Genomic DNA, 25060 nt, shown 5'->3' with positions numbered 1-25060 from the left:
TACCTACTCACGATCGCATTTAAAATATAGGTTACACTGCCTGTAGGTATAAATGAAATCTAAAACTAACCCAACTTTTAATAGAAAAACCCCTCGCCAAACAACAAGCTCTAATTAATCAAATAAAATGTATTACTCCTTAGCGAATACTTACATTACACCGTCGGCCACATAAACTCCAGAATAACCTGTTAAGCCATTATTATACTTATTACTCATGTAGTAGAGTTCATTTTAATTTTAACCTACTTTATAATTGAACGAGTATTTTCGGATGCCTGTGTGTGGGATTTGATGTATAATGTATGTGTATTTTGTATATTTGTGTTATTCTACCATTTATCTTCTCTCTACTTAGATAATCTTTTGTAGTTAAATACCAAGTAGAGCAAATTTTAGGCAGTTGAAATTACAAAGTGTATAAAATTTTAAACTAGTTCGATAATTTGGCTCAGGTGTAGAGCCAAATTATCTACTTCTACTATTTTGGACCTAGTTGATTTAACATTAATGACGTTTGTATGGAAAGGGAGCCTTTTTTAATAATTTCAAATTAATTTCGTTGTGAGTTTCAAAACATTCGTTTCACCTGTGTCACAACAAACACTTAAGGGTTTCGATAGTAGTTAGTCATCGGCTTATAGGGGATGCAAAGTACACGGATTTTCTCAAAAAAATAATTACCTTTACTTATGCTTTTTTGTCCCATCTTCTAATATATAAAATTCCCGTGTCACGATGCTAGTTACCGTACTCCTCCGAAACGGCTTAACCGATTTTTACCAAACTTTATAATATATGCGTATTCAGTAGGTCTGAGAATCGACCAACATCTATTTTTCATCCCCCTAAGTGTTAAGGGTTGCTCACACTAAAAAAAAAATTAATTTTTTGGTCTATATTTTTTGTTTTTATTTCTTATAACGTGACATTAAAAATACATACAACTAGAAATAAAAATATTCGGCATAACAACGTTTGCTGGGTCAGCTAGTAATTATTATATTAAGAAACATGACTTGATACACAGTACTTAATACCCACAGAATTATAACCAATATCGTTATTTAAATAGGAAAATGAGATTGTATCCCTCTCAGTTCATACAACCGCTGACGCAGAACTTTTGATGTACAAAATTCGACGGCAAACTCGTAATTATATTGGCCACACTTTAAATTAAAAACTGGAACTTATTACGTAATTTTCTGTATTGGATGAACCAGTGGAAGCAAGATACCATGAATTTGTGTCAATATTATTTAATTAAAACTTGCACGTGGCACATTTAATGATGCTATGGTACTGATAAATTGGTGATGTGATAAATGATATTATTTTTTTAACCATTGACTAAAATTTTACATTCTCTACAAAATATTTACCTATAAACTAATTTCAGGTCATTATTGAGCTAAGCTTCCAAGCAAATTGCACTCTATAACAAAGTCTCAAGAAAATCAACCGAGAAAATAGACTACCACATTTTTCGAACAGAAAACAGTTACAAAGATGCCATAATAAATTACACCCGCAGTAAAATCAATTGAAACAACAATCCCGCAACGAATCTCTTGAATAAATAAAACACGGAAAACTAAGGGGTCGTTGTTCTTCTGCGGATCTTGTTACGAGTTAGATACATTTACACTAATGTCAGGGTAAATATGAAATATGAGATGGAAGACAAAAATGGCGGATTGATTTACCGTGGCAGTCCGGATCTCGGCCAGATACGGACTTCCGTGCTACAGATATAACTTATGTGATAGGGTTGTGACTTAGTTTTGCTGTCGATTTTTTGTTTGTCCGTATTTGTGTTTATCGTAAAAAAAATGATAACTAGTGTATTGATACAAGTAATGTGTTTTTAAATAAGGTTGGCAGAAAAAATTGCATTTTTTTTTTTTGATGCAAATATATTTGTATATATCTGTATTCATAAAATTCTAGAAATCTTTTCGTTCATGAAAAAAATCAGGTTGTCAATTTCATTTTACATTTCTCAGAATATTTTTTCATACTTTTATCACATTCTAAAGAGAAATATTTCAACAAAAATCGGCAGTACTATAGCAAAAATAAAAGGATATTTAAGATTTATAAGAACTGAATATTTGAAGCGAATTTCCCCTCACTCAACAAAAGAATTTCGAGTCGATCTCCAAAATATACGAAATATATTCCCGACTTCAAAGAAGCATCCCTATAACTTACACGAGTGACCGACTGATACGATTGGAATTTGAATCAATCCAATTTCGTCCATATTTTATTTGGACTTGAGTTCATTATCCTACGTGCACAGTTGAAGTGGATTGAAATATCGGGATCTCGTAAAGCGGACCAGGTAGTTTTCATATTTTATGTATCTATATGCTCTGTCCTGGCTTCACGTCCGCGTTATTATTATTTTATAAGACCCTTTTGATATCTCCGTCTGTTCTCAATGTCAATGGGAAAATACATTCATTCATGTTTCTCTCGTATTGCTTATCAAATTGTACTTAAAATACGCGTATATTTTGTAGAGATTTATGTAGTGAATAGATTGACCTAGTTCTTTTGTGAATCTGTATAAGTAATTACATTATTGTGGGTATGTAAGAGCCTTATTGAAAAGGCTCTTTAATAGATACTTATTGGAACCACAACATGCCTTGTTTATACATAATACTAGCTGGCCCAGCAAACGTTGTTTTGAAGAAAATATTTTTACATTATAAAAAAAATAAAAACAAACAATTTCGTCCAAAAAATATTTTTTTTTTTTTGTGTGAACAACCCTTAAAACTTAAGGGTATGAAAAATAGATGTTAGTCGATTCTCAGACCTACTGAATACGTATATAAAATTTGGTGAAAATAGGTTAAGCCGTTTTGGAGGAGTACGGTAGCTAAGATCGCGACACGGGAATTTTTTATATTAGAAGAAGATGCTAATCGATTCATTCCTAATCGTTAATAACAGAAGGAGCTTAAACAAAGAAGTGAACGATTAAATCATATAGTCAATACGGACAAGACACATTTGTCATTTGTTTCCATGCAGGAGCACGTAAAGGGTTACGATTAAACATTAAATCCAGTAACAGCAAGTTGTAAGTGGACATCTAGGACCACTATAGACACAACTGGCACTACTGTATGTGGCTCCCGGCTTATCGTCAAACGCTTTGAATAGGACGCTGTTACCGGTATTAGTAGGTCATTGTAAATAGGAATATTTCAGTCAGTAATTTTCCTCTGGGGTTTTTTTATTTATTTAATGTCATTCTGAATTGTTTTTTGTTTTGAATACTCGACAGATACTCATAAGGGTTTGATTTTGATTCAAATGTAGGTAAACCATGCAGGTTTTTCTTTAATTTTATCCGCTCAACTAGCGGAATCTAACATTGAACGTAAGTATGCACCTCAATCCCTTTGAAATAGTGCAAATTAAATCTCTATTTCTCAAAAAACACACAGTAAAAACCAATATTTTAATTAAATCAGACCATTAAAACAGTGGAATATTTGCACAAGAAAAATACTAAACCGGCTTCCTCCAACGAAGCATCCTTAAGCTTTAATGAGTAACGCGAAATTTAAATAAAACGCAACGAAATGTAAAACAAGAGCACCCTGTACCTCTCTTGTTGACTTTTACATTTTGTGTTCTTGTTTCAAAAATATGTCAAATATGCTTATACCTGGGAATTGCAAAGAATAGCAACTCGTTACTTTAAGCTGAAACTTTAGTAAGTGAAACGCGCGTTTAAATTGAAATTAATTGGACGTTTTCGTGTGTGCGTGGACCTGCAAACACGCTGTATTTTTATGTGTACATTTATATTGTTATCTACATATATATTTATGTTATATAAAACTTACCTTAAATGTCCAAAATGAAATAGAAATGTTTGTAAACATTTTTTTTCATATGATGTAAATTTTCAGTTGTTTGTGAAATCTATTAGTAGCAAAGTTTTCACTGGAATTATACTTACGATACGTTTTCCGATTCTAAAGATAAACTACTTCATCATCATCATCATCCACAGCCTTTATCCTCCCACTGCTGGGCATAGGCCTCCCCTTTCTCGTGCCAATTTCTACGATCCTGTGCTAGCCTCATCCAGACTCGACCCGAGACCTTTGTTAACCACTTACCACTACAAAATGATGCTAACTATTGCTTTCAACATGCTTCAAAATTTATAAATGTAATTTAGTGTAAGCTAAACCTGTACTTTTCAGTTACTTTACTTTACAGTGTAGCCTGTACTTTTCAGCTCACATGTAAAAAAATCAATTTAACATTAAATAAATAACATTCTTAACAGGATATGCCAAGTTAGTATGACTATCAACACGCAATGCAATGTATGCAAACACGATAAACCTGTTTCGGTGTGGCTTCGTTTGCACGCACCTCGCATTATCTGATAACAGGCATAAGTCCTGATCCTAGTCAATAAGGCTAAGTACCTATTTGAAAAAGTTTTCCCTGATAATATTTGGAGTCAGGATGAGGCTAGCACAGGACCGTAGAAATTGGCACGAGAAAGGGGAAACCTATGCCCAGCAGTGGGAGGCTGTGGATGATGATGATGATAATATTTGTAAGGAGCGAAGTGAAGAGGAAAGTATTCCGGAGCGAGATCCCTCTCCGTGAATTCAGCATATCTAGGAAACAGACAAAATCGTGATATTTTATTCCCAATAAGGAATGTAAAATACAGTGAAGAAAGCCACAGAAAAATCCATGTTAGTCAAAGAACGTATTATCGTAGAAAAGTAAACCACATTTTCCTTTCAATCCAAACTTTCATTCATTTCACATCATTAATTTGCTCTCTTTGGTTTTTCTCTAATTATTTTCAAATTCTTCGATGTTAGCAAGATTTAATTAAAATTCTAATTACTCTTTAATGAGTATATATTACAGAAACATATGGAAACCACAAATGGTCTAGGATTTATCCGTTCCTCGGAATGTAATTAATAAAATCATAATTATTATGCTAAAGAGCAGATAGTATTTATAAAATTGAAATTGTGTTGGCTTTTGTGATCATTTTATTATACCGAAAGAACTCTTATAATAATTTATAATTAGTAGTATGAAACATGTTATTGGAATATTGGGTTTCAATAATTATAGAAAATTGCTTTTGTGCAGTTTTTTATTGAAACCGATGCTGAGTCCGATAATTAGTTGATATGGAATAGTAATTTAATTTTCGAACTTAATGTTTAATTATTTATTAATAGTAGGTGAGTCAGTATTTTTATTATTATTTTTAGACTACTTGCCTCTTCTCCCCGTTTTTTGTTACATAAATCATTAATGTTCGGTTAATGTTAATCATACTGCGATGGTTTATATTCTGCAGTCTATCTCAAAAAATGGGAAATCTAATATTCAGACAAGATTTTTAAAATCGGACCATTAAAATAAAACTACTTAGGCGGATCAGGTATCCGTCTTCCCGTGACCTGCAAAGGTCGAAACTTCGGGAACTAAAATCTAAAATTAAACCGCAATAAAATCCGTAAAGGTAGTCTTATTTTAATCACTATCGGACCATTAGTTCCTGAGATTAGTGCGTCGAACAAACAAACATACTTTTCAGCTTCATAAAATTAGAAAAGATTATTTTCAGTTGCTGAGCACGTGAATAAATGTTAGTACACAAGCCATAAACACACATCGTTAGACATACAGAAGATTATACTTACACACACTAAGTATCATAGAACAAGCAATTACTGGAGTAGTTTCACAGTATCTACGCGAAACTAGGCACCGCACCCGGCCCTGCCCGGTCATTAATCACGGGGCATCGTTTAGCCCTATTATTAGGGTAACTGCCGACGGCTTTTAAATATCCACCCCATATACAATAAAGCATTGGTGTCAAGGCGATAACTGGCAGCAGATTGAACCGTTTCGGAACAACGTTCACCGTTTGAATTGAGTGAACAAATGTTACTAGCTAATTCTGCGGGCGATTTCAATTTCGTTGTCGGCTGTAGTGTTAATCGCTTTTTAGACGAGTTGTTTTTTTTTACGTAATCTAAAATATAGGCTGTGTCAATAGTTGTAGGGTTGGTTTTTTTTGGGACGAATATCAAAGCGGCAGCCTTGTCTTATTTATATTACACCAAAATAAGTACTATCTATATGCGTTTAAATATCTAGACGTGTCTGTGATGTTTTTTCCTTAATATTTCATTACGTTACGCTTTCAGACAACATTATAAAATTAAAATCTTTACTTGTAACTGCTGATTTTTTTTAAAATTTACCTGCATAGAACCTACATAGAATACATCAAAAATCAAAATCCGTACCCAAAACGCTTCACGATTATACCCTTTTAAAGGAAATAATCATTAAACAAAATACAGTCTATCAAAAAGAACCCCACCGTTACTCAGCAGAGTGCGCAAAAATGTATTGATTAAAGACGCCCATTCATCACTGTATGTAAATATTAGAAGCCTTTCTTTCCTGTGAAGGGCTCGTGACCTTGATAGCTTTCCAGCAGGTCAAGGAGCGTAAAAAACTTCGCAAGATACACGAACCTCTTTATCATGCCTTAATTTATTATCGTGGTATTATAAGTAAGTGAAGAGTCAGGTATAATTTACTTTTTGAATTGAGTATCGGGTAGTTTAGTAATTTCAAAGTTTTATTGAAGTTTATTATTATTATTGGTAATACTTTGAACTGGTAATATAAACGTTATAATAATTCAATTATCTATTGCCAAAATTTTGTCTAATCTGACTTTTCTAAATAAGGTTAGCCAGAGGCCCCTTTTCTTTTAGCCTTTGTGAAATACCTACAGGAAAATGCGTTTACCTATATAAAACACTAGCTGTTGCCCGCGACTTCGTCTCCGTGGGTAGAAGATATAAGTTATGATTTAGGTATACCCTCCCGGTTTTTTTCATATTTTCCATTGTATCTTAGCTCCTATTAGTCGCAGCGTGATGGTTTAAAGCCTAAAGCCTTCCTCGATGAAAGGTCTATTCAACACAAAAAGAATTTGGACCAGTAGTTCGTTCAAACAAACAAACAAACTCTTCAACTTTATATATTAGTATAGATTTTCAATGTTAAAATTACATTTTAAAAACGAATATACCACACACACACACAAAATAAAATCACTTATTCAATTCAAACAATTGAAAAGCTAATTTTAATTCCATTCCACATTATTCTGCACCTGCGATACTTTATGCAGAGTTTGTGAAAACCATTGTGTTACACTGTTAACTCGTGAACTTAAATGTCAGCGAGATATGTTAACGTGTATCGTCCTGGAGGCCTACTACTATCTTCTAAAGTACTGTTGCAGGTGTGAAAGGGAGATGAAGCTATGCAATGTATATAGTGCTGTCTCGCTTCTTTGACTGCAAGAATGTTACTTTAAAAGGCAGTGGTAGGCTCTCTGTTTATTTGCATCAAGTATTTACTGCTGTAGTTACATTTAACTGGGTCTACTGCCTTCACGAATGCTGAATACAAGCAGTAAAATGCGAATTGTAAAGTCGTGTAGAGTGGAATGTTTTCCTTTTTTTCTTTTTGAAGCTGTTTATTGCTAGAGATAGCTGTTCTTATTCGTATAAATTATTTGAATAATAGATGGTATAGTTAGGTATTGTACGCCTGTATGACAGAATCGGATTAGTTACACAATTTGTGACGCAAGGACGAGTTGAACAATTAATAATGATTTATTTTAATTTTGCGATAAGAAAAAACTATAGAAATTTACCAAGCAGTGAAGATTATAAGGGCTAATGTACTAAGTTTTCAAAACCAAAAGATAGATAAAGAAAAGACAGTTTTATCGTAAACTTATGTACAATCCGTTAATTTATCATTTTCGACAATTTTGCTCCGTCATTTTACTATAAAAAACATTAAAGTTATATTATGGCAAGGAAAAATAAAATCGAATTTCATTTATTTTTCTATCACTTTATAAGCCTTATCCTATTTAGGTTATTTAAGGTTTAACGTCAAATATCTTTTTGATATTAAAGCTTTATTACAACTTATGTTATAAGACGAGTATATCTTATTTATGGGGGATAAGTATTACATCTTCAAAGCGTAAGTTAATATCAAGTTTATTTAAATAAAAGGGTTGGTAACCAAATACTTGTATTAAATTCAGCTAAGTCTCACCAGATTATACCGAATTTATCACGGATTTGTGTTAAAGTTTCTTAGAATAATATGAACTTAGTAACTTAAACCTTACAAGCATTATTAAATAAATAATCTCTTATTAAATAGGTTATAAGACTAGTACTTACGTAGCTTAATGTAGAACAAAAGAATTTGTAATTGCTACGTCGTAGCCTGCTACGCCAACTACGCGGTCGTAGCTGATAAGATTTCGGGTCTCGGCTACGGGTCGAGATACTTGAATCACAGTTTAGCTTAGAATATGTTTCTCCTCATTGGCCTTTTTCCGTTAAACGATGAAACATTACTTATAGAGATTGCTCACTTACAAGTTCATAATTTGACATGCCTTTAGGCCTCGAAACGATCAAGTTTGGTGTGAGTCAAATAACGTGAGTTATTTTAGGTATGCAATTTAAAATTGTCAATATTTACAATATGAATAAATCGGTTATTGATCCTCTGTCTCACGAGCATGAAAACTAACTATACTAACATCATCGCCATTCTAGAATGTCGCTAAATAGCTATTATTGTGGTAGTTAGTAGCGTCCTGAATCCGTTTCGCGAAGGGCTCAGCTGTAGTTATCTGCATAACGACAGGTGATTGGCATAATCACTGACTCCATTTGCGTTGTTCCCTTGAATTCTGTGAGAATTTTGACTAATATGTTTTAGGAAGGCGTTACCAAATTTTCAGGAAAATCGTTTATTCATTCTGAATATTTTGGTTGTTTTACTGAACTGTTGTGGAAATTAACTTTTTAGGTTTATTCCAGTAATTTTGCCTTATAGTGTTTAAGTGTAAATGAAACCTTTGTTGCTTTTAATTATCATGACCATTTAATACGAAAAATGGATGGTTAAAATGTAATTGAGCTAGGAAAATCTGACAAAATTTTTGGCTAGGACTATTTAAATATTGCTTTTTTAACTGTTGATATATGATTCCTAGAATACAATGTAATAATGTCTTGGATTACAGTACTTAAGCTTAACGATTTTCATGTAAAAAAATATATGACTTTCCAGTTGAACTGCAACTTAATTACAAGTTAAAATTCTCTTAATATTAAATAGCTTTGCAACAGCTTCCTTGATAAACCGAACAATGTCAGTTAAAAATGTATGAAAATATTATGAATTTCACAATTATTTACGTTCACATTTTCCTCGTTGGAAATGCTAATAACAAACTAAGTAATAAGTTTTAATTATTCATTGGCTGAACTTACAAATGTTTAATTATGCAACTCCCTCGGTTGACTTTTGCAAGTTGGTCGCTGTGACAAGTGAGATGGGTTAGTGCAGTCGATGTTAACTTGCTACCTGTTACTTTTAGAAATTAGTCTTAAACTTCAAGTTTAACTGACTTAATTGGTTCCAGTTCTATATGCTATTAAGTAATGACTTTGAGGTTCTTTTAGTCTTCTTAAGGCGCTAAATATAGCATTTGTACTCACAGATTATAAATGGTTAAGCACCATTTGGGCCTGAAAAGTAAATGTACTGCAAGGAGTCTGCGCGTACTATAGATCACCACGGCAAACTTAGTGATTGAAAAAATATATTCTCTTTTAATAGATACATTTTGCAAGCTTCGTCTTCTTTGTCAAACTCTACGTCATGTTATGAGCTAAATGGTTGCATGTATGTATGTTTTTTACATATAAAAAAGGGTTCAAGAGGTTACTCTATACCGGTAATGTCTGTAGATAAGTGTTCGATGTCTAAACTTAGTCGATGGAGGCTCATAGCCTTACCGTTAAACAACTAACAACGATCGGCAACGTTAAACATTAGAAAATTTTTATTAAAACATCACTGACTCCATAAATAAGCAACGTAACGCGTTTTCCTGGTTTTTTTGGGAACAGCTCACTTCTATACTCTGTAATTAATCATAATGAAAACATAATAATGCAAAAACCTTTTGTTAGAAACATAATCGATCCTAAGACTACGAAACGTCGAACAATACAAACTTATTGACAGTCACATCATTATAAATCACGTTTATTAATTTGGAGTGTCATGTTTTCCTTAGTGTAAATAATTTGGAATCGTGAAATAACGAGCATTCGTTACTTTCTTATGATAAATGGTTAGTTAGACTTTTTTTGTCGTTTCTTATCTAATAATGAGAACGAGGTCACCATATATTACCAGTATATACATACACTCTTGTGACAAGACTGTCGTTGGTGATAAATTGTGAAATGTAAAAGCAAATCAAAATATACTTCTTGGTTATATGAAATTTGTGAGCTATTTAAAGGAGAATTAGTATGTGATGTAGTTTGCAACTAAATAGTAAAATGAAAAACGCTAAGCTCAGATGTAATTCTAACTAGCGATACCCACACACGTGCCAGAGAAAAATAACTTTTTTTAAGTTAAAATCATCATCATCATTGGCCTAGCCTTTTCCAAGCTATATTGGGGTCGGCTACCAGTATAACCGGTTCAAGTCAAAATCAAAATCAAAATTCATTTATTTATATCAGGCTATTAATTAAAAAGAAAAACTAAAGTAGCACTTTTTGAAGTTCAAAGCTTTTAAGTATCCCATCCTTAGATAGGCAAGGACTCAAACAGTAGGTGCCATTCAAAAAATACACTTGATCAGTATTGGATACTAAGGCACTTTCTTCTCTCATTAGCTTCACAAATATAGCCTAGCTTATAAGCAAATCACAATTTTATATTTAATTCTTTCCTATTTCATCGTTTATGACCACAAACGACGATTTCTGGTAAATGATATTTCATACAAATTACTTGGCGTACCATACACTCCATGGAATGGCTTCGCTAATTGCTATTTTATAGTTTCTCATTAGCAGTCGAAGATGGATTGTACGCGTAATGGTTGCCTTATTAAAAAAAACTTGGCTTTTATTTACATTATGAGGTTTCATTATATAATAATGTTTAATTCGATGTTTGTCTTTTCAATACAAAGTTACAGGTAGGTACATAGTTAAAAATATGATTTGGGAGGTTTTTCAGAGAATGATAATAAGGATATTATGCCAAGTGCGAGTCGAACTTTAAGGATAAAGTACAAAAAGGCTTTAACCCAACAACTGAAACAACCGTTAATAAAACTCAATCTTTAGTATTTCTTATACACAGAATACATAATCTGTGAAATTCCATCACGTCTAACTGTCACAAATAATGAGATACAGTCACTAAAAGACAGACAAACAGATAACGGAGCCTAATTAGTGATAGTGTTCAGTGTTTGCCCTTAGGGAGAGGATTCGTAACAATTAATGACCAAACATACTGAACAATTTATTTATAAATTAGAAGCTACACAATAACTTACATATTAACATAAAAATGCCTAAAATACTAGTGTGCGCTTGATGATAGATCGTAATTTAATCTAATATGAATCTCAATTCAATTAAAAACAAAAAAATACGAGCTTGAAAATGACAATGTAAATAAGAAAATAAAACCAAACCGAAATCAAACAACATAAATCACATAATGATCAAAGTGACAAAAACATTATAACTTTGATAAAAATATAACTTTTAGGTGCCTTTTGAATTAAAACAAAATACTATTATTAAAAAAACACAAAATACATATCTACATACCTTTAAACAAATTTATATTAATGATAAATGTATTCTTAAACGCTATATTTATCTGTTTAAACAGTCGTTGCTTGAGAACTCTACAAAGTGATTTATTTTGAAATGTAACACGTTTTATATACTCAAAAACTTTGAGAACTCATGCTTTGTTTCTCAACTTGTTATACATTATTTAGAAGGTAACTTTGTGCTTCATTCAATTATAATGTCGAGGATGTACGTGTGCACTTTAGGCTCTAAATACGTGAAATGTGATACTTGTTAACTAAACTGTTTTTTTTACAACAGGTTAAATCAGGTTTTGTTATCAGCATTAAAAAAATTAAAAAAATGTTATTAGTATTAAAAAAAAAACATTCTTTTTAGATGTTTAATTACAGCGACCTCCGTGGTCGAGTGGCGTACGCACCGGTTTCAAGGTGTCGCTAGCTCTGAGGTCCCGGGTTCGATCCCCGGTCGGATCAATGTAAAAATTGACATTTTTTCATTGTCTCGGGTCTGGGTGTTTGTGGTACCTTCGTTGTATCTGAATTCCATAACACAAGTGCTTTAGCAACTTACTTTTTGTTCAGAACAATGTATGTGATGTTGTCCGCATTTATTTATTATTTTATTATTATTATAGTTACAGAATCATCATCATCTCAGCCTATATATCGCCGTCCACTGCTGGACATAGGCCTCTCCATGTGTTTTCCAGCGCGGTCGGTTCATTGCATTAATCATGTAGATTTTTTACGTTGTGGTACAAAATATTTAAATGTGGCTAATTAATTTTTAATTACTGTTAATTTGTTTCCTACTAAATTATAATAATGTATTATTACATAATATTCAAGTCTTAATGAAAAACTAAACAAAAATAAATCTGCATTATTTTTCCCTTCAAATATTTGGTGACGAAAAATTATCATTTTTCACATGCATGTGAGGAAAACCATTTTTCTCTTTCACAAAGATATGTATAGATAGACAAGGATAGGTTGACATTACCTGAACGTAACAGTAGTCGGGACGCGCAAGACTGAGCAGAAGTTAATACGACTCTAGTCACGTGACGGGACTTCTATAAATAGGTTTTATTCTCGCCGCGCCTCCGAATACCGCTCGGCGCCTTGGCCTACTGAAAATATCAGATGGAATGCCTCAACGAAATAGATTGATGTTGAGATTGCATTTGTCACTAAAACTTAAGGTGTGGTATAATTAATTAAACATGTTACTTATTATCATTAATGATTTTCTTGAAATTATTTATTCGAGATTAAGGGAGTCTTATAGCACTGCTTGCTTTATATGTAGTTAATAAAATATTAAGTAACAAAACAGTTAAGAGACGTAAATAAATCTATTTAAACTTAAAATTTTAATGCAACTAAACTTATGAAGATTAATAAAACTTCATCCGCTTCAGTTTTCATTGACATCTCAATCTCAAATGTATGCCTATTATATGATTGTTATAACTAGGCTCAAAACTGAACGGTCAAGAGCCGATTAGAACAAATCTTGGTCATTCAGTAGAAAACAAAAAAAGTATATACCTTTAATACAAACCTCTTTGTATCCCATCAAACAATACAATGGCTCATCTCTTTCAGTTTCGACGTCCGCGGCCGCTCCTTCAACAAGGCGTTGCAATGGTCAGACCCGAATGCCTTCGGTCCTCGCGCGTACTTCGCGACGGTTGCTCGCCCGGCGTCGCTGACTCTGGACACTGTGCAGCTAGATGATGAGGGCGTGTATCGATGCAGAGTTGACTTCAAGAACTCGCCCACACGAAACTTTCAGATTCGTCTGTCTGTTATAGGTGAGTGGATTTGTATTTATTCAATATGAACTACACGTAAATGCACAGATTGCTAAATGTCATAGGCCACCACGTCTAGCCCATTGTTATATTGTTATATTGATATGTCGCGGGTTCGATCCCCGCGTAAGACAATTGTTGTGTCTGTGTCTTGAATGTTTGTGAAGCAGTAATTTCAGGATTAAGTTTTTTAGTTCCGAAGTGGTACTAAACATAGTCATCTCAAATTAGTTATTTACAGTTTGCGTCTAAAGTAGCGTAGTCACATGTCGTTTAGGTATCTTATACCTTAACTTACATTAATGTTATTATGTAAACCCGATAATGGTCAAATAACATTCCACCGTAAACACGTTTCACTTAGAACGCAAATTTAGATCGAAATAAAGGTCACTTCACTTTAGTAGAAATAATAAACATGCGGTCCGGAGCAATGAACGTTCCTTATATAATCACGTTGAAATTCTCTCTCAAAGGCGGTACTGAACTAAATAACTAAGCTTCAAAGAAATATTTCAATTCTTCCGCGAACAAAAATAATAATTTTCCATGTTAAAAACTACTTAAGCCAGTACAACTAACATTTTCAATTACCGTCTGAATATAATTGCCCCCTAACGAGTGAAACGGTTTCGCAAATAACTCGGCCGCAAAACGTCGACCCTCGAAACTAGAATGGGAATCGTAGCAGATGTTCGCATTCCCACACTGAAAAACTTTAGCGCAAAATGTCTGCTCTATGCTGAAAATTTATAAGAGAACCTTATCTAAAAAGCCAGCCTTTCAGCGGCTTTCGTCGAGCGAGCGATGCAAAACAAAGCTTTGTTAGAGCTCCTTTGAATTTCGGTAAGGAAAATGAGAGGTTACACACGACCCCTACCCCGTCAAAGAACCTCCGAGTGCTGTTATTACAATAATGTACTGCGATATCACGTTTGGAGAGGCGCCGCGCCGCACCGCTCGCTCGGTTGACACGGCTGCCGACTCCATCTAACTGCTCGCACCGAACTTACTCCCTATATTCTACTTCTATACCTACGCCATGCTAATGCTACTAACTTCATTGAATACTTTTTCCGCGAAACCAATATGGCGTCCCTTTTATTCATAAATTGAATACTTGTTTTCCGTTGATTATTTGTTTCGATAAAATTTTTGATTTTGCCAAATATCGTGGCGTTTATCTGTCGAGTTTTTATCAAATATAATTTAATTTTGCACGTTGCAAAATCCGTGCAAAAAGTAATTTGATTAACACAAACTACGTGTGTATCGTGCTATAGGCGCGCAAAATGCGGGATTGACTAACAAAGTGATTTTATTAACTCGCCTGGTCTAGTACGTCGGCCGGCGTTGCCCGACCCGAGAATTTATTATACCACCCTTATCTACATATGTTTATCGCGGAATTTTAAATTGTAAACGAGCTCCACTTGAAAATACCGGTTCAGTTTCCGCATGAATTTACGCTACATTTTGTTTGGCGCAACGTATATTCTGCATTAAATTATAATGACCGTTATTAATTCGATTATTCGATTAAACATCAAGTTGGAAACCTCAAATTATTACACTTGCGGGGTTTCGGGTTGTTGGCTGATCAAGAATGCAATAAAATATGTTTATTGGGAGATTTATTTTGAATCCGTTATCGATCGATCGCTTTGGGAATTTATCGGTGGGCGGCTCTGCATCATTAGTTGGTGTTTAGCGCGTCGCCATTTATAAGGCCGACGGGGAAATGTGTCTGTGTTGCGCACGTTCGCGGCCCGCGATCCACTTCCGCGTGTAATTCTTTCCAGGCCGGGTTTTGAGTTAAGTGAAGCAATATGTAACAGTTAAGTGGGGGTTGCAACGCCGTATCGTAAGTCATCGTCTCTACGACCGCCGCGCGCCAAGGTATTGCACAGCAAACCTATATTTCACACTGTTTAAACAAAGACTATTTACGAGGTCTGATAACTTCTAAAACACATGTATGTGTTGTCTTTTGTTTAGTACGTCAATTTCTGTGTTTGTGTTCGACTTGTTCCGGTAAACTGACATTTTAGCTGCATAATTTGTAATAGCCTTTGCCCAGTTCCGTCATCACGGTAAAATGTAGTCTCTATACTAATTTGCAAACTAATTCAGCATTTACAAAAAAAATAACGAAAAATTGTATGTAACCCTACGTTTTTCATTTTAAAAGTTTAAGTTATAATCTTTTGATACAAGTTTTTAACTACAAAAAAATGAAAACGTAAGCTAAAAATAAATTCGTTAACAGAACACTGGATAATGGAAATGTGCCTAACATTGTTCTAAACTTTCAACTTCTAGACCAAAGATCCTTTTGAAAGACCTTCTAAAGGTCATACAAAAAGGTAAAAGACAAAAACGCTATTGTTAAAGAAAGTACGGACTTATGCAACTTTCGTACTGTCAGCAACAAAAATCGAACAAACAGATTTCGAACTGTCAAAAATGTTCAAAATAAAGTTTAGTAAAGTAAGTATTTCCAACAGAATTCTGGTATTTATACCGTTGTATTTCCCAGTCGAAATAATTTATTTATTAATTGTATTTGGATGACTTGTAAATCAACCTTTTAAGCCAAGAGACATAACTACAATTTTTAACATCAATAGATATCTCTCAAATTTATGAAAATGTCATTTCTCGTGACCTTGACCTGTCATCTTCATACTTTTGAACGTTTTCTATTGACGTTAACGATTGTTGACTTATGTGTGACTTGGTCTAAGGATTGGTGCTTAAAGACTTTTATTGCTGTCTGTACAAAGAGGCGGATTTTATTATGAAAATTCTAAACGTCCTTTAACAATTCGACGTCAAAGCTAATAGAGTGCGTTTGTTTTGTGTTATTTACCAAACAAATAGAGTCTTGGAGACTCATTACAGTGAGGAACACACTTTATTGTTCCTTTGGAGTTGTCGACATCGCTAATGAGCGTTCTTGAAAGGGATCTCCTAAAAATGTTTGCTGAAATCTATATCAACGATACTGAGGGTGTAGAAACAGATGTTGGCTACATGGAGTACATTATTTCTTTATCGCCCTTTTAAATCCCACTGCTGGGCAAAGGCCTTATTTTTGTACTTGCTTGTCACTTTATCTTAAATATAACACAATTATCTACAAAATAAACCAAACCTATAGCATACACGCCAATCCCACTCCGCTACGGGACGCGCGTTTGAGCTCCGCATAGGACAAGCGTTTGTGTGATCCATGAATGCATGTTCTAAGTCTGGGAGTTTTGTATCTGAAATTAGAATTTCTGTAGAGCCTTTCGCAACTCAAAAATTCGATTTCTTAGTTCGGGAGGTGTTTAAAAAAATCCTTAACTACATAAATCAAATCTATACTCTATACTAATATATAAAGCTGAAGAGTTTGATTGTTTGTTTGTTTGTTTGAACGCGCTAATCTCAGGAACTACTGGTTCAAATTGAAAAATTCTTTTTGTGTTGAATAGATCATTTATCGAGGAAGGCTTTAGGCTATAAACCATCACGCTGCGACTAATAGCAGCGAAGATACAATGGAAAATGTGAAAAAAAACAGGGCAGGTATAAATCATAACTTATATCTTCTACCCACGGGGACGAAGTCGCGGGCAACAGCTAGTGTCCAATAAATACTGAGTAACTTCTACTAAGAAAGTCTAATATAAGCTATCTACTCGTACCTAGATACAGTTTGATCACAGTAAAATTCAGTCTAGCTCTAAAATAAACAGATCCAAGCAAAAACGTACCCCAAAACAGTAGTACAACAAAAAAGAAAACTCAATTACAAACCACAGAACCCTTAATTCACGACAATAGACGTTAACGAATACCAATATTGTAATACAATTAAAGCCATATTGTAGACAAGTTAGGATTAAGGAAAGTAAAACAGAACGAGGAGAACGGAACTTGGCAATTATCGCGATACGGTCTGAGTGAAGAACCCTTTTCGAGAGCCTTCAAATTTCTCGAAAACTTCATCGGCCGATGTGGAAGCGACGTGAATATAAAAAACAGGCGTCTGGCGGCTCGACGGCGACGTGCGGGAAATGCTCGCCTGAATTAATAAGTACAACGCGAAATTTGAATTTAATGAAACAAGTTCGTAGTAGCAAGCTGGTGAACGTGTATCGATTATGTTTAGAAATATACTGACGAATAAACTAAGAGGTTTTATTCATACCCGTATATTGAAGTTCGTTTAAAACAAGCAAGTTTAATCGTAAAGTAACTTGCCTTATGCTGTTTGTGCACAAGCGTTGTGTTGGAATATCGTTGTGACGCACATCATAAAAATGCTGTGCTTTTCTTGCAATGGACCAATTTATGTTTTATTTAATAAAAACTGACATTTATAATTAAAGGAAATAAAATTGTTAATTAATAGCCTAAACATTACTAAATTTTGAAAAAAACAATCATTAACTGAACCAAAGTTGCTTAACCTTATTTTTCTTTGCTTTAACGGACGAAAAATAGTTCCTACTGCAATTTTCAACAAGGTCTGTTTATCAAATACGTAATAAATAGTTGTATTCAAACATAATAGTTGTATTCATTTAATTAAATACAAAACTACTAGAAGTTCTTACACCAAGGTATCTCGACAACTTTCAAGTACCCGGTAATTATATCGTCGATGTAACAGCAATTAACACAAACGGAGCAAAACTACGTAATGTTAGATCCCTCAAACAAATATTCGACTTAAACGTCTGAATAAAAAGCTTGAAAATCGTTTGTCGTAAAACTAGTCCGACTTTTAAGTTATAGCGAGTAACGTATGGACAAATACCCCACTTATATCAAGAAGTGTCGAAATCTCGTAAACTATGTAATATACTTAGTCGTATAATGCGGCTAGCTATAAAACCGGGATGATAGACTTACCATGGATTTGTGAAACGAGTTATTCTGACAAATAACTTTAAGTGAGTACTGACAAATGTTGCACGAAAAAAACTATTTCGTAATGTTGGTTTTACCAAAAATCTCAATTTTTTTTTTGGTCTTTTGGCATTCGGTCATTCTATGATTATGTGTGAAAGGAAAAAGTATAAGGTTTTTTAACTTAATATTTGTGTAAATTGTTTAGAATATATCATAGAGAACAGCTCTACCCCTAACATCGGTTGCCAGCGCGTCTCGTAACCCTACTAAACCGTGGCAGTATTTGTGTACAAATAGTGTTCTCGGGCGGTCGGCTCGACCCATCGTCGGGCACTTTTACAACCGCTAGCGTGTTGCCGCTAATGCATAATTCAACAGCTATAATTTCAGCTGTAGTCTCAGCTATGCGATTTATCGTCACATCAAACGCGTTATCGCAAGGGAGACCACGCGAATTGATCGTATCCTATGTTCCTTTATGATATATGAGAGGGAGTGGACAGGATGTACCGTGCGATTGTAAAACATATTTATAGCTCGTAGTTAGACCAACTTGTTATTTATCGTCTGAGATCGCATCAATAACCGGGCTCGTTATCCGCTCATTATATACCGTAGCTTCATAACGCCGATACTGATATACTAATTGTTGTTTCAAATAGTGAGGTTATAACGTTATTTATTATCCAAAACATTTAGATTGGCACGAAACTGTTTTAATTGCAAATCTAGGTGAAACGTAACAACTATTGTTTAAAAAATAAATTGGATCGAAAAAAACTGAAACCAATTAATTAGATCTAACGAATCAGAAGCAAATTGGCGCCATTATGGGTACAAAACAAACGTCATATCGACATAGGGTTGTGTTTAATTGACGCCGTCGACTATGAAATTCCGTTTAAATTGGATGTTGTTCAGTCGGCCACCGATTGTACCATGGAGGGGCAACTTGCCGAATGGCTGGGTCCGTAATGCCTACTAACTAGCCTGGGCAGAGCGACCCGACAGTATCGTACGACTCGTACGATCCGGGACTAAGGGTGCGGGCACACTTTCGTTACCAATACTGGAAAGGACCGAAGCGTAATTCGGTTTTGCGGTCGTCCCTCTTACTACGTGCTCACTGTTCAACTATTGTTTTGTTTATACGACCGTAATTAGTGCCGTCTGTCATGTTGCGTTAGCGGTTTTTGAAGTGTTTATTCAGACGCACCGCTGACCATTCATTCATATAGTTTGACAGTAGCGTTAGATAATTTCGTGATGGATGGGTTTGGAATACATACGGTTCTTTAATAGTCCTGCAGAGGCTGAATTGACAAGTATATAATCTGATCTAAACTATTTTATAATTTGGAAAACATATATAAAGTCAAAGAACTACAAAGCTGTTAATATAAAACAGCTAGATAATTTTTCAGAGATCCAAAAAGTCATAAATCTCTTTTTTACTTTTCCTAGTCTAAATGTATACTTGTCTCTTTGCACATATATTTTATTTCCACATTCTACTCGAAATCAGGACAACACTCGTTAGCATTCAATATCCCGCCACAGAAGTATTTGCACGTTTATCAATCGCGCCGACCCAAAATTCTTGGTCCCACGTTTTTTGTACAATGCTTGGTACCCTGCTCAGGGAAGGACGTTGGTCCCTATTGTTGACAAGTAACGCAGTATTATTCAATTGCCTGATAGTATAGGCAAGGCTTGTCGGCGCGGTATGTAATACAAAGCATTTACAAGTGATAGGGGTAGGGTAGGAACTCGATATAAACGGTTCTTGGTCTCTAAGTGAGGGTCTTACGTAATATTGCACTGAAATTGTTTTGCTTGCAATGTGTTTAGAGTTTTGTAAGGGGTTGAAGAAAGTGACTTGTTTTTATGTTCTGTGTGTAGAGAAGATAGTTGACTTTGCTTGTGTAATATCAATTGTATGTTTTTCGTTAGTTTTAAAGAAATGTTCTATAAATCAAATTAATTCAAACCATAGTTAATTAGTTTTAAATGATTTCTTTTTTAACTCACTTCTTTATATATTCACTTGAAATCAAATATTCATTATTTCGTATAATAAAAAAATGCATTTATAGCAATATCTTTTATTTAAAACATCTCTGCTCCTTTGTTATTTAATTATTGCGTTCAATCACAATTTCTATGCAAAATTGAACATCGATTATCTTTTTCAGAGATTCTTCTTAAAGTCCGGCTTATTTTTTTAACAGCTTTCGTTATACGTCATATTAATATTTATCCACACACAGTAGCACAACCTCCTATACAAACCATCTGTTTATTCCAGTTTCCACTTCATAACCTGTACAGTATTCTATTGGCATCTCAATAATGAGTTGTTCTTTGTTTGCCACGTTATTTTCAGTGGGGTGTCTTATTGTGCCAGATGTCTTGTTACGTAGTCATGTTTATACATTATGTTAGGGTGAGGTTGTGCGTTTGATTTGTCTTGAATAGAAGTGATCGTATTGGCTGTATTTAGGTGAACATTAATTTTATGTCATGCGTTTATTTGTTTTGGTGTTGGGTTTTGAAAAAGTTTGATTCGCGGATTATTACACGTTAATAAAAGTTATTTCTTAATTGTGTGTGTACTACATTTATATCTATCTCAATATTTCTCCATTACTTATTTATTCTCTTTTAATACAACAATTTATTTACCAGTAGACAAAATTTAATAAAAAACCGCTGACTAACCCTATCCAAATTGGTTTACCCGTTTAGGAGCTACGGTGCTACAGACATGTCGCGTAATCTATACTTAAACATAACAAGTTTAGCGTTCGGTTAATTAAGACACACGACGATTTAAAAATAGCCCGGTAGTAATTATTATATATAATAGTATATATTGTTTATAAAGTAGATATTATTCAGAGTTCATAATGAAAAAATAATTTGAGTATTCTTCCAACCTCCTTGTTATATTAATGAGTTGTATAGGTCTATAAACTCTTCTAAATTCGCCTGTTGCGTAATTTTCTATTGATTTTAAATCGGCTCGTTTTTAAGAAGCCGTTCATGAAAATGATTGGTGTTTTGTTGTTATTTTTTCATTCGAATATTTTAATGAAACATGAAATGAGGTTTCAAGTATACTGGTTTGTGTTGCATGTGTTTATTTTAAAAGGTCATCAAATGTGTGGTATGTCACAATTATTCATTTAACTGAATAGTTCTTGCTTTTTAACTTTTTCTGTGACCGACAGGGTCCAACATGAAGTCTGAACTTACTAAAACCACCTATATACCTGACATTATGGAACGCAATAAATAATCGATTTAAATTGAGAACAATTGACCATTAAATTAGATTTTTTCTTTATATGTATTTTGAATCTTCTTGCGAATCTTTGTAATGTCCACTAAGCAACGTTCTCCCTTCATATTCCAGTTACTTCAAATGTATTAACAGTTAATATTTGTTGCAGTACCGCCTCACCAGCTAATCCTGTACGACAAGTCTGGCCGGGACGTGTCCGGGGTGGTCGGTCCTCTGGAAGAGGGCAACGAACTGGTCCTCGTGTGTGAAGTCCGAGGAGGTAAGGCCGTATATGTTGTGAGGTAACGTCTTATGTAAAGACAAAGGCAAAGATTTATTTGCTTAAAATATGGTATGCACTATACAGAGGATGTTACATGTTAAGACAAAGTTCAGCATATTTTATCATTATTATATTATAGGTTGTTCAACAACTGGTCTTGTTTTGCTGCAGTGATGTGCGTTGGCTTTTCATGTATTTTTTTACGGTACTGGAACTACATGTGAAAACGGTCTATTTTTTCTCCACCCCAACTACCCAGGTGGAGTAAAAGTTAACTGGCCAATCACAATACTTAAAATCTTCACTTTGCAACTGTGATCCCCGTTCTGTGCCAGTGACAATCATACTTGGTAGAAAATTGTATTATTTTATTCTCCTTACCTTTGTGATGATCTAACGGGCATGGATTTATTCTCACTACAATATCGGAAATATACATATATAGATCATAAACACAGTTTAATATTTCCCTAGTAATATGGAAGGATTTGGGGGAGGCCTTTGCCCAGCAGTGGGACACAGTGGGCTAGAGAAAAAAAAAATGAAAATAATAATTTGAGATCTTAACTTAGAATATCGACTAAACTGGAAGTTCAAAATTAAAGTATCACTTTAAATAATTTGCAGATCGCTATGAGTTAATTTACAAACTGAAAAGTCTCAAAGAGTAAGTTAAATTTTAGTTAAAACGATACATTTGTTTTTCTAGGATTTCTCGAGTTTCCCAAAGGAGCGGTTACTCTAGCCAATAAAAAGGAGTTTACATTTAAATCTGGTTTAATAATTTTCTGCTGAAGATTAACAGAAAAATTTTACTCTGTATTTTTTTTCTGCTTACATAAAAGCATGTACACCATAATATACCTGTAGCAAGTTTTACAATCGTTTAATAAGTATTGAAAACATTTATTTATAATGAGGTGTTTAGGCACCTATATTACTTTTATGAGTATAGCTTTTTAAATAAATCTAACTCTTCCGCATTAAACTCGAAACTCGCGTAAGTTTGTTGCTCCTGTACGCCAAAACGGCTGAATCGATTTCAACAAGTTTGCATAGGAGATAGCTAGGATTAACAGGCTGATTTTGTCAAAAGACCCTTTGTTTGTTGTTGAAGCTATACCCTACATCCACGCAAAACCGGGAGCAACAGCTAGTATCAATATAAAAGTATCCGTATTATAATTGTCCCACTGCTTGATAAATATATTATCTTTCCGCGTCGAGGTGTTTTATTATTACGTTCTAATTAGTCGACAAGCCGATTGTAGCTTAATGATTGATTATGTTGGTCTCTCATGAGAGAAGGGGCTTATTTTGTGGTGTCTTATATGCTTTGTCAGAACTCCACCTGTATTATGTAATATTACGTAATGAAGACTCAATAAATCACTTTTAAATTATTTGTCGTAATGTTAAACCACTTGGGAGATTAATTTAGGGAGTAATTAGTTAGTCCATACGTCATAGTCCATTTCGCCATGATTCAAAAGAGAAAAATGATTATTTTTTAAATCTTTGATATTATACCAAATTTTAAAATAAATATAGCTATAATAAACTTCATAAGAGTAATAATTTAAGAAAGCGTGTAAAACTATTAAAGTGTTATCCAAAGAACCATGAAAGCGTTACAAAATGGAAGCATACGCATTGCCACGTTGGAAAACAATGCCATTCTCTGTGCAAGAAACGGAACAGCCCTCAGATCACGGGGGCAGTCGAACAGGCACTTTGCAAGTTCTTTATAAAGAACTCTTGCACTTGGGTATCAGGTTCATCATCTTGGGCATCAGGTTGGGTATCAGGTTCGGGTATCAGCCACAAATGGCTCAAAAATATTATTACCAATCAGGTTGTTTTTAACCGTTTTTAAATGTCAGCTGATCCAGACTACCCAACTTAACATACGGGAAAACTGGAATAAGGGAAACCAAATGGTGACCAAAACCATCGACTCTTTTTCAACATTGATAAAGATGATACACATGGTAGACCTTCGCAAACTAATGACGTACCGGACAATATTGTTATGCATTATCATACCAACATTGGTTAACGTGCCCGTTACTAGAAGCCCGATTCCATTATCTCATAGCCAAGAGATGAACGCGCTCTGCAATATTGATTGACATATCAATTAGTTTATTTCGTATCAAACTACAAAACGTCTCATCCCACAGCCACTGAGCAGAGGTCCTTCGGGGAGATCCGTTCCCGGGCAGGACAATTTCCAACAATTTAGTCCCTATTAAATGATATAACGTTTTACTCACGCGTATTTATCGGGGTATCCCGACTAGTTTCGGACCCAACCGGAGTCCTTAAACATGAGCAGAAACTAGTCGGGCTACCCCGATAAATACGCGTGAGTAAACCGTTACATCATTTAATAATGAATCATTCTCACGATGGTTACTGTCAAAATTTACTCCCTAGCTCTAAACAAAAACTGAAAAACTCGTAATCGATAGACAGCAGATGAATTAAATCGATAAATAACTTTAAATCACAAAGTTAAGCCTTGATTTAAACTCAGCACATATTTTGAATGTTCTTCAAATAATTATTCAGTGGATTCATAAATTTACCTTTGATCAAAAAGTCAAGCGCTTAAATCATATAATTGGGTCGTTATTTTTTCTTATTATGAAAAGAGAATTCGTTGGATAATTAAATGAAAAGACCGTAACATGATTTTGTATTTTTGAATTGAAATATTTTCTTAAAATAGACGATACAATGGTTTACTTAGGCGTTACCCTTGTATCATATGTATAAATATTCAGTCTAACTGTTTAACTACCGACCCAAAAAGAGGTGTTATAACTTGGACGTTTCGCTGTCTATCTGCCTGAATCATCATAACTGTCGTAAGGTTTAAGCGATTTCGATTTGATTCGTACTGTAGGTGTATTATGAGCATGTGTAAGAACACTATTCTAACACGTGTGCGATAA

General features: G+C 34.2%; 1 protein-coding gene across 1 annotated transcript in view; it reads left to right on the top strand.

Annotated features, from left to right (window-relative positions):
* The window catches only part of LOC113499056 (hemicentin-1-like), a 66313-nt gene that overhangs the window by 13675 nt on the left and 27578 nt on the right, over positions 1 to 25060 (top strand). The window contains exons 3-4 of the mRNA XM_026879391.1: positions 13415 to 13623; positions 21987 to 22097. Of these exons, the coding sequence (XP_026735192.1) occupies positions 13415 to 13623; positions 21987 to 22097 (320 nt within the window). The remainder of the gene's footprint in view (positions 1 to 13414; positions 13624 to 21986; positions 22098 to 25060) is intronic.

This window comes from Trichoplusia ni, chromosome 11, assembly GCF_003590095.1.
Source record: "Trichoplusia ni isolate ovarian cell line Hi5 chromosome 11, tn1, whole genome shotgun sequence".
NCBI lineage: Eukaryota > Metazoa > Arthropoda > Insecta > Lepidoptera > Noctuidae > Trichoplusia > Trichoplusia ni.
The sequence above is the reverse complement of the archived record's forward strand: the minus strand, read 5'-3'. Positions and strand labels throughout refer to the sequence as shown.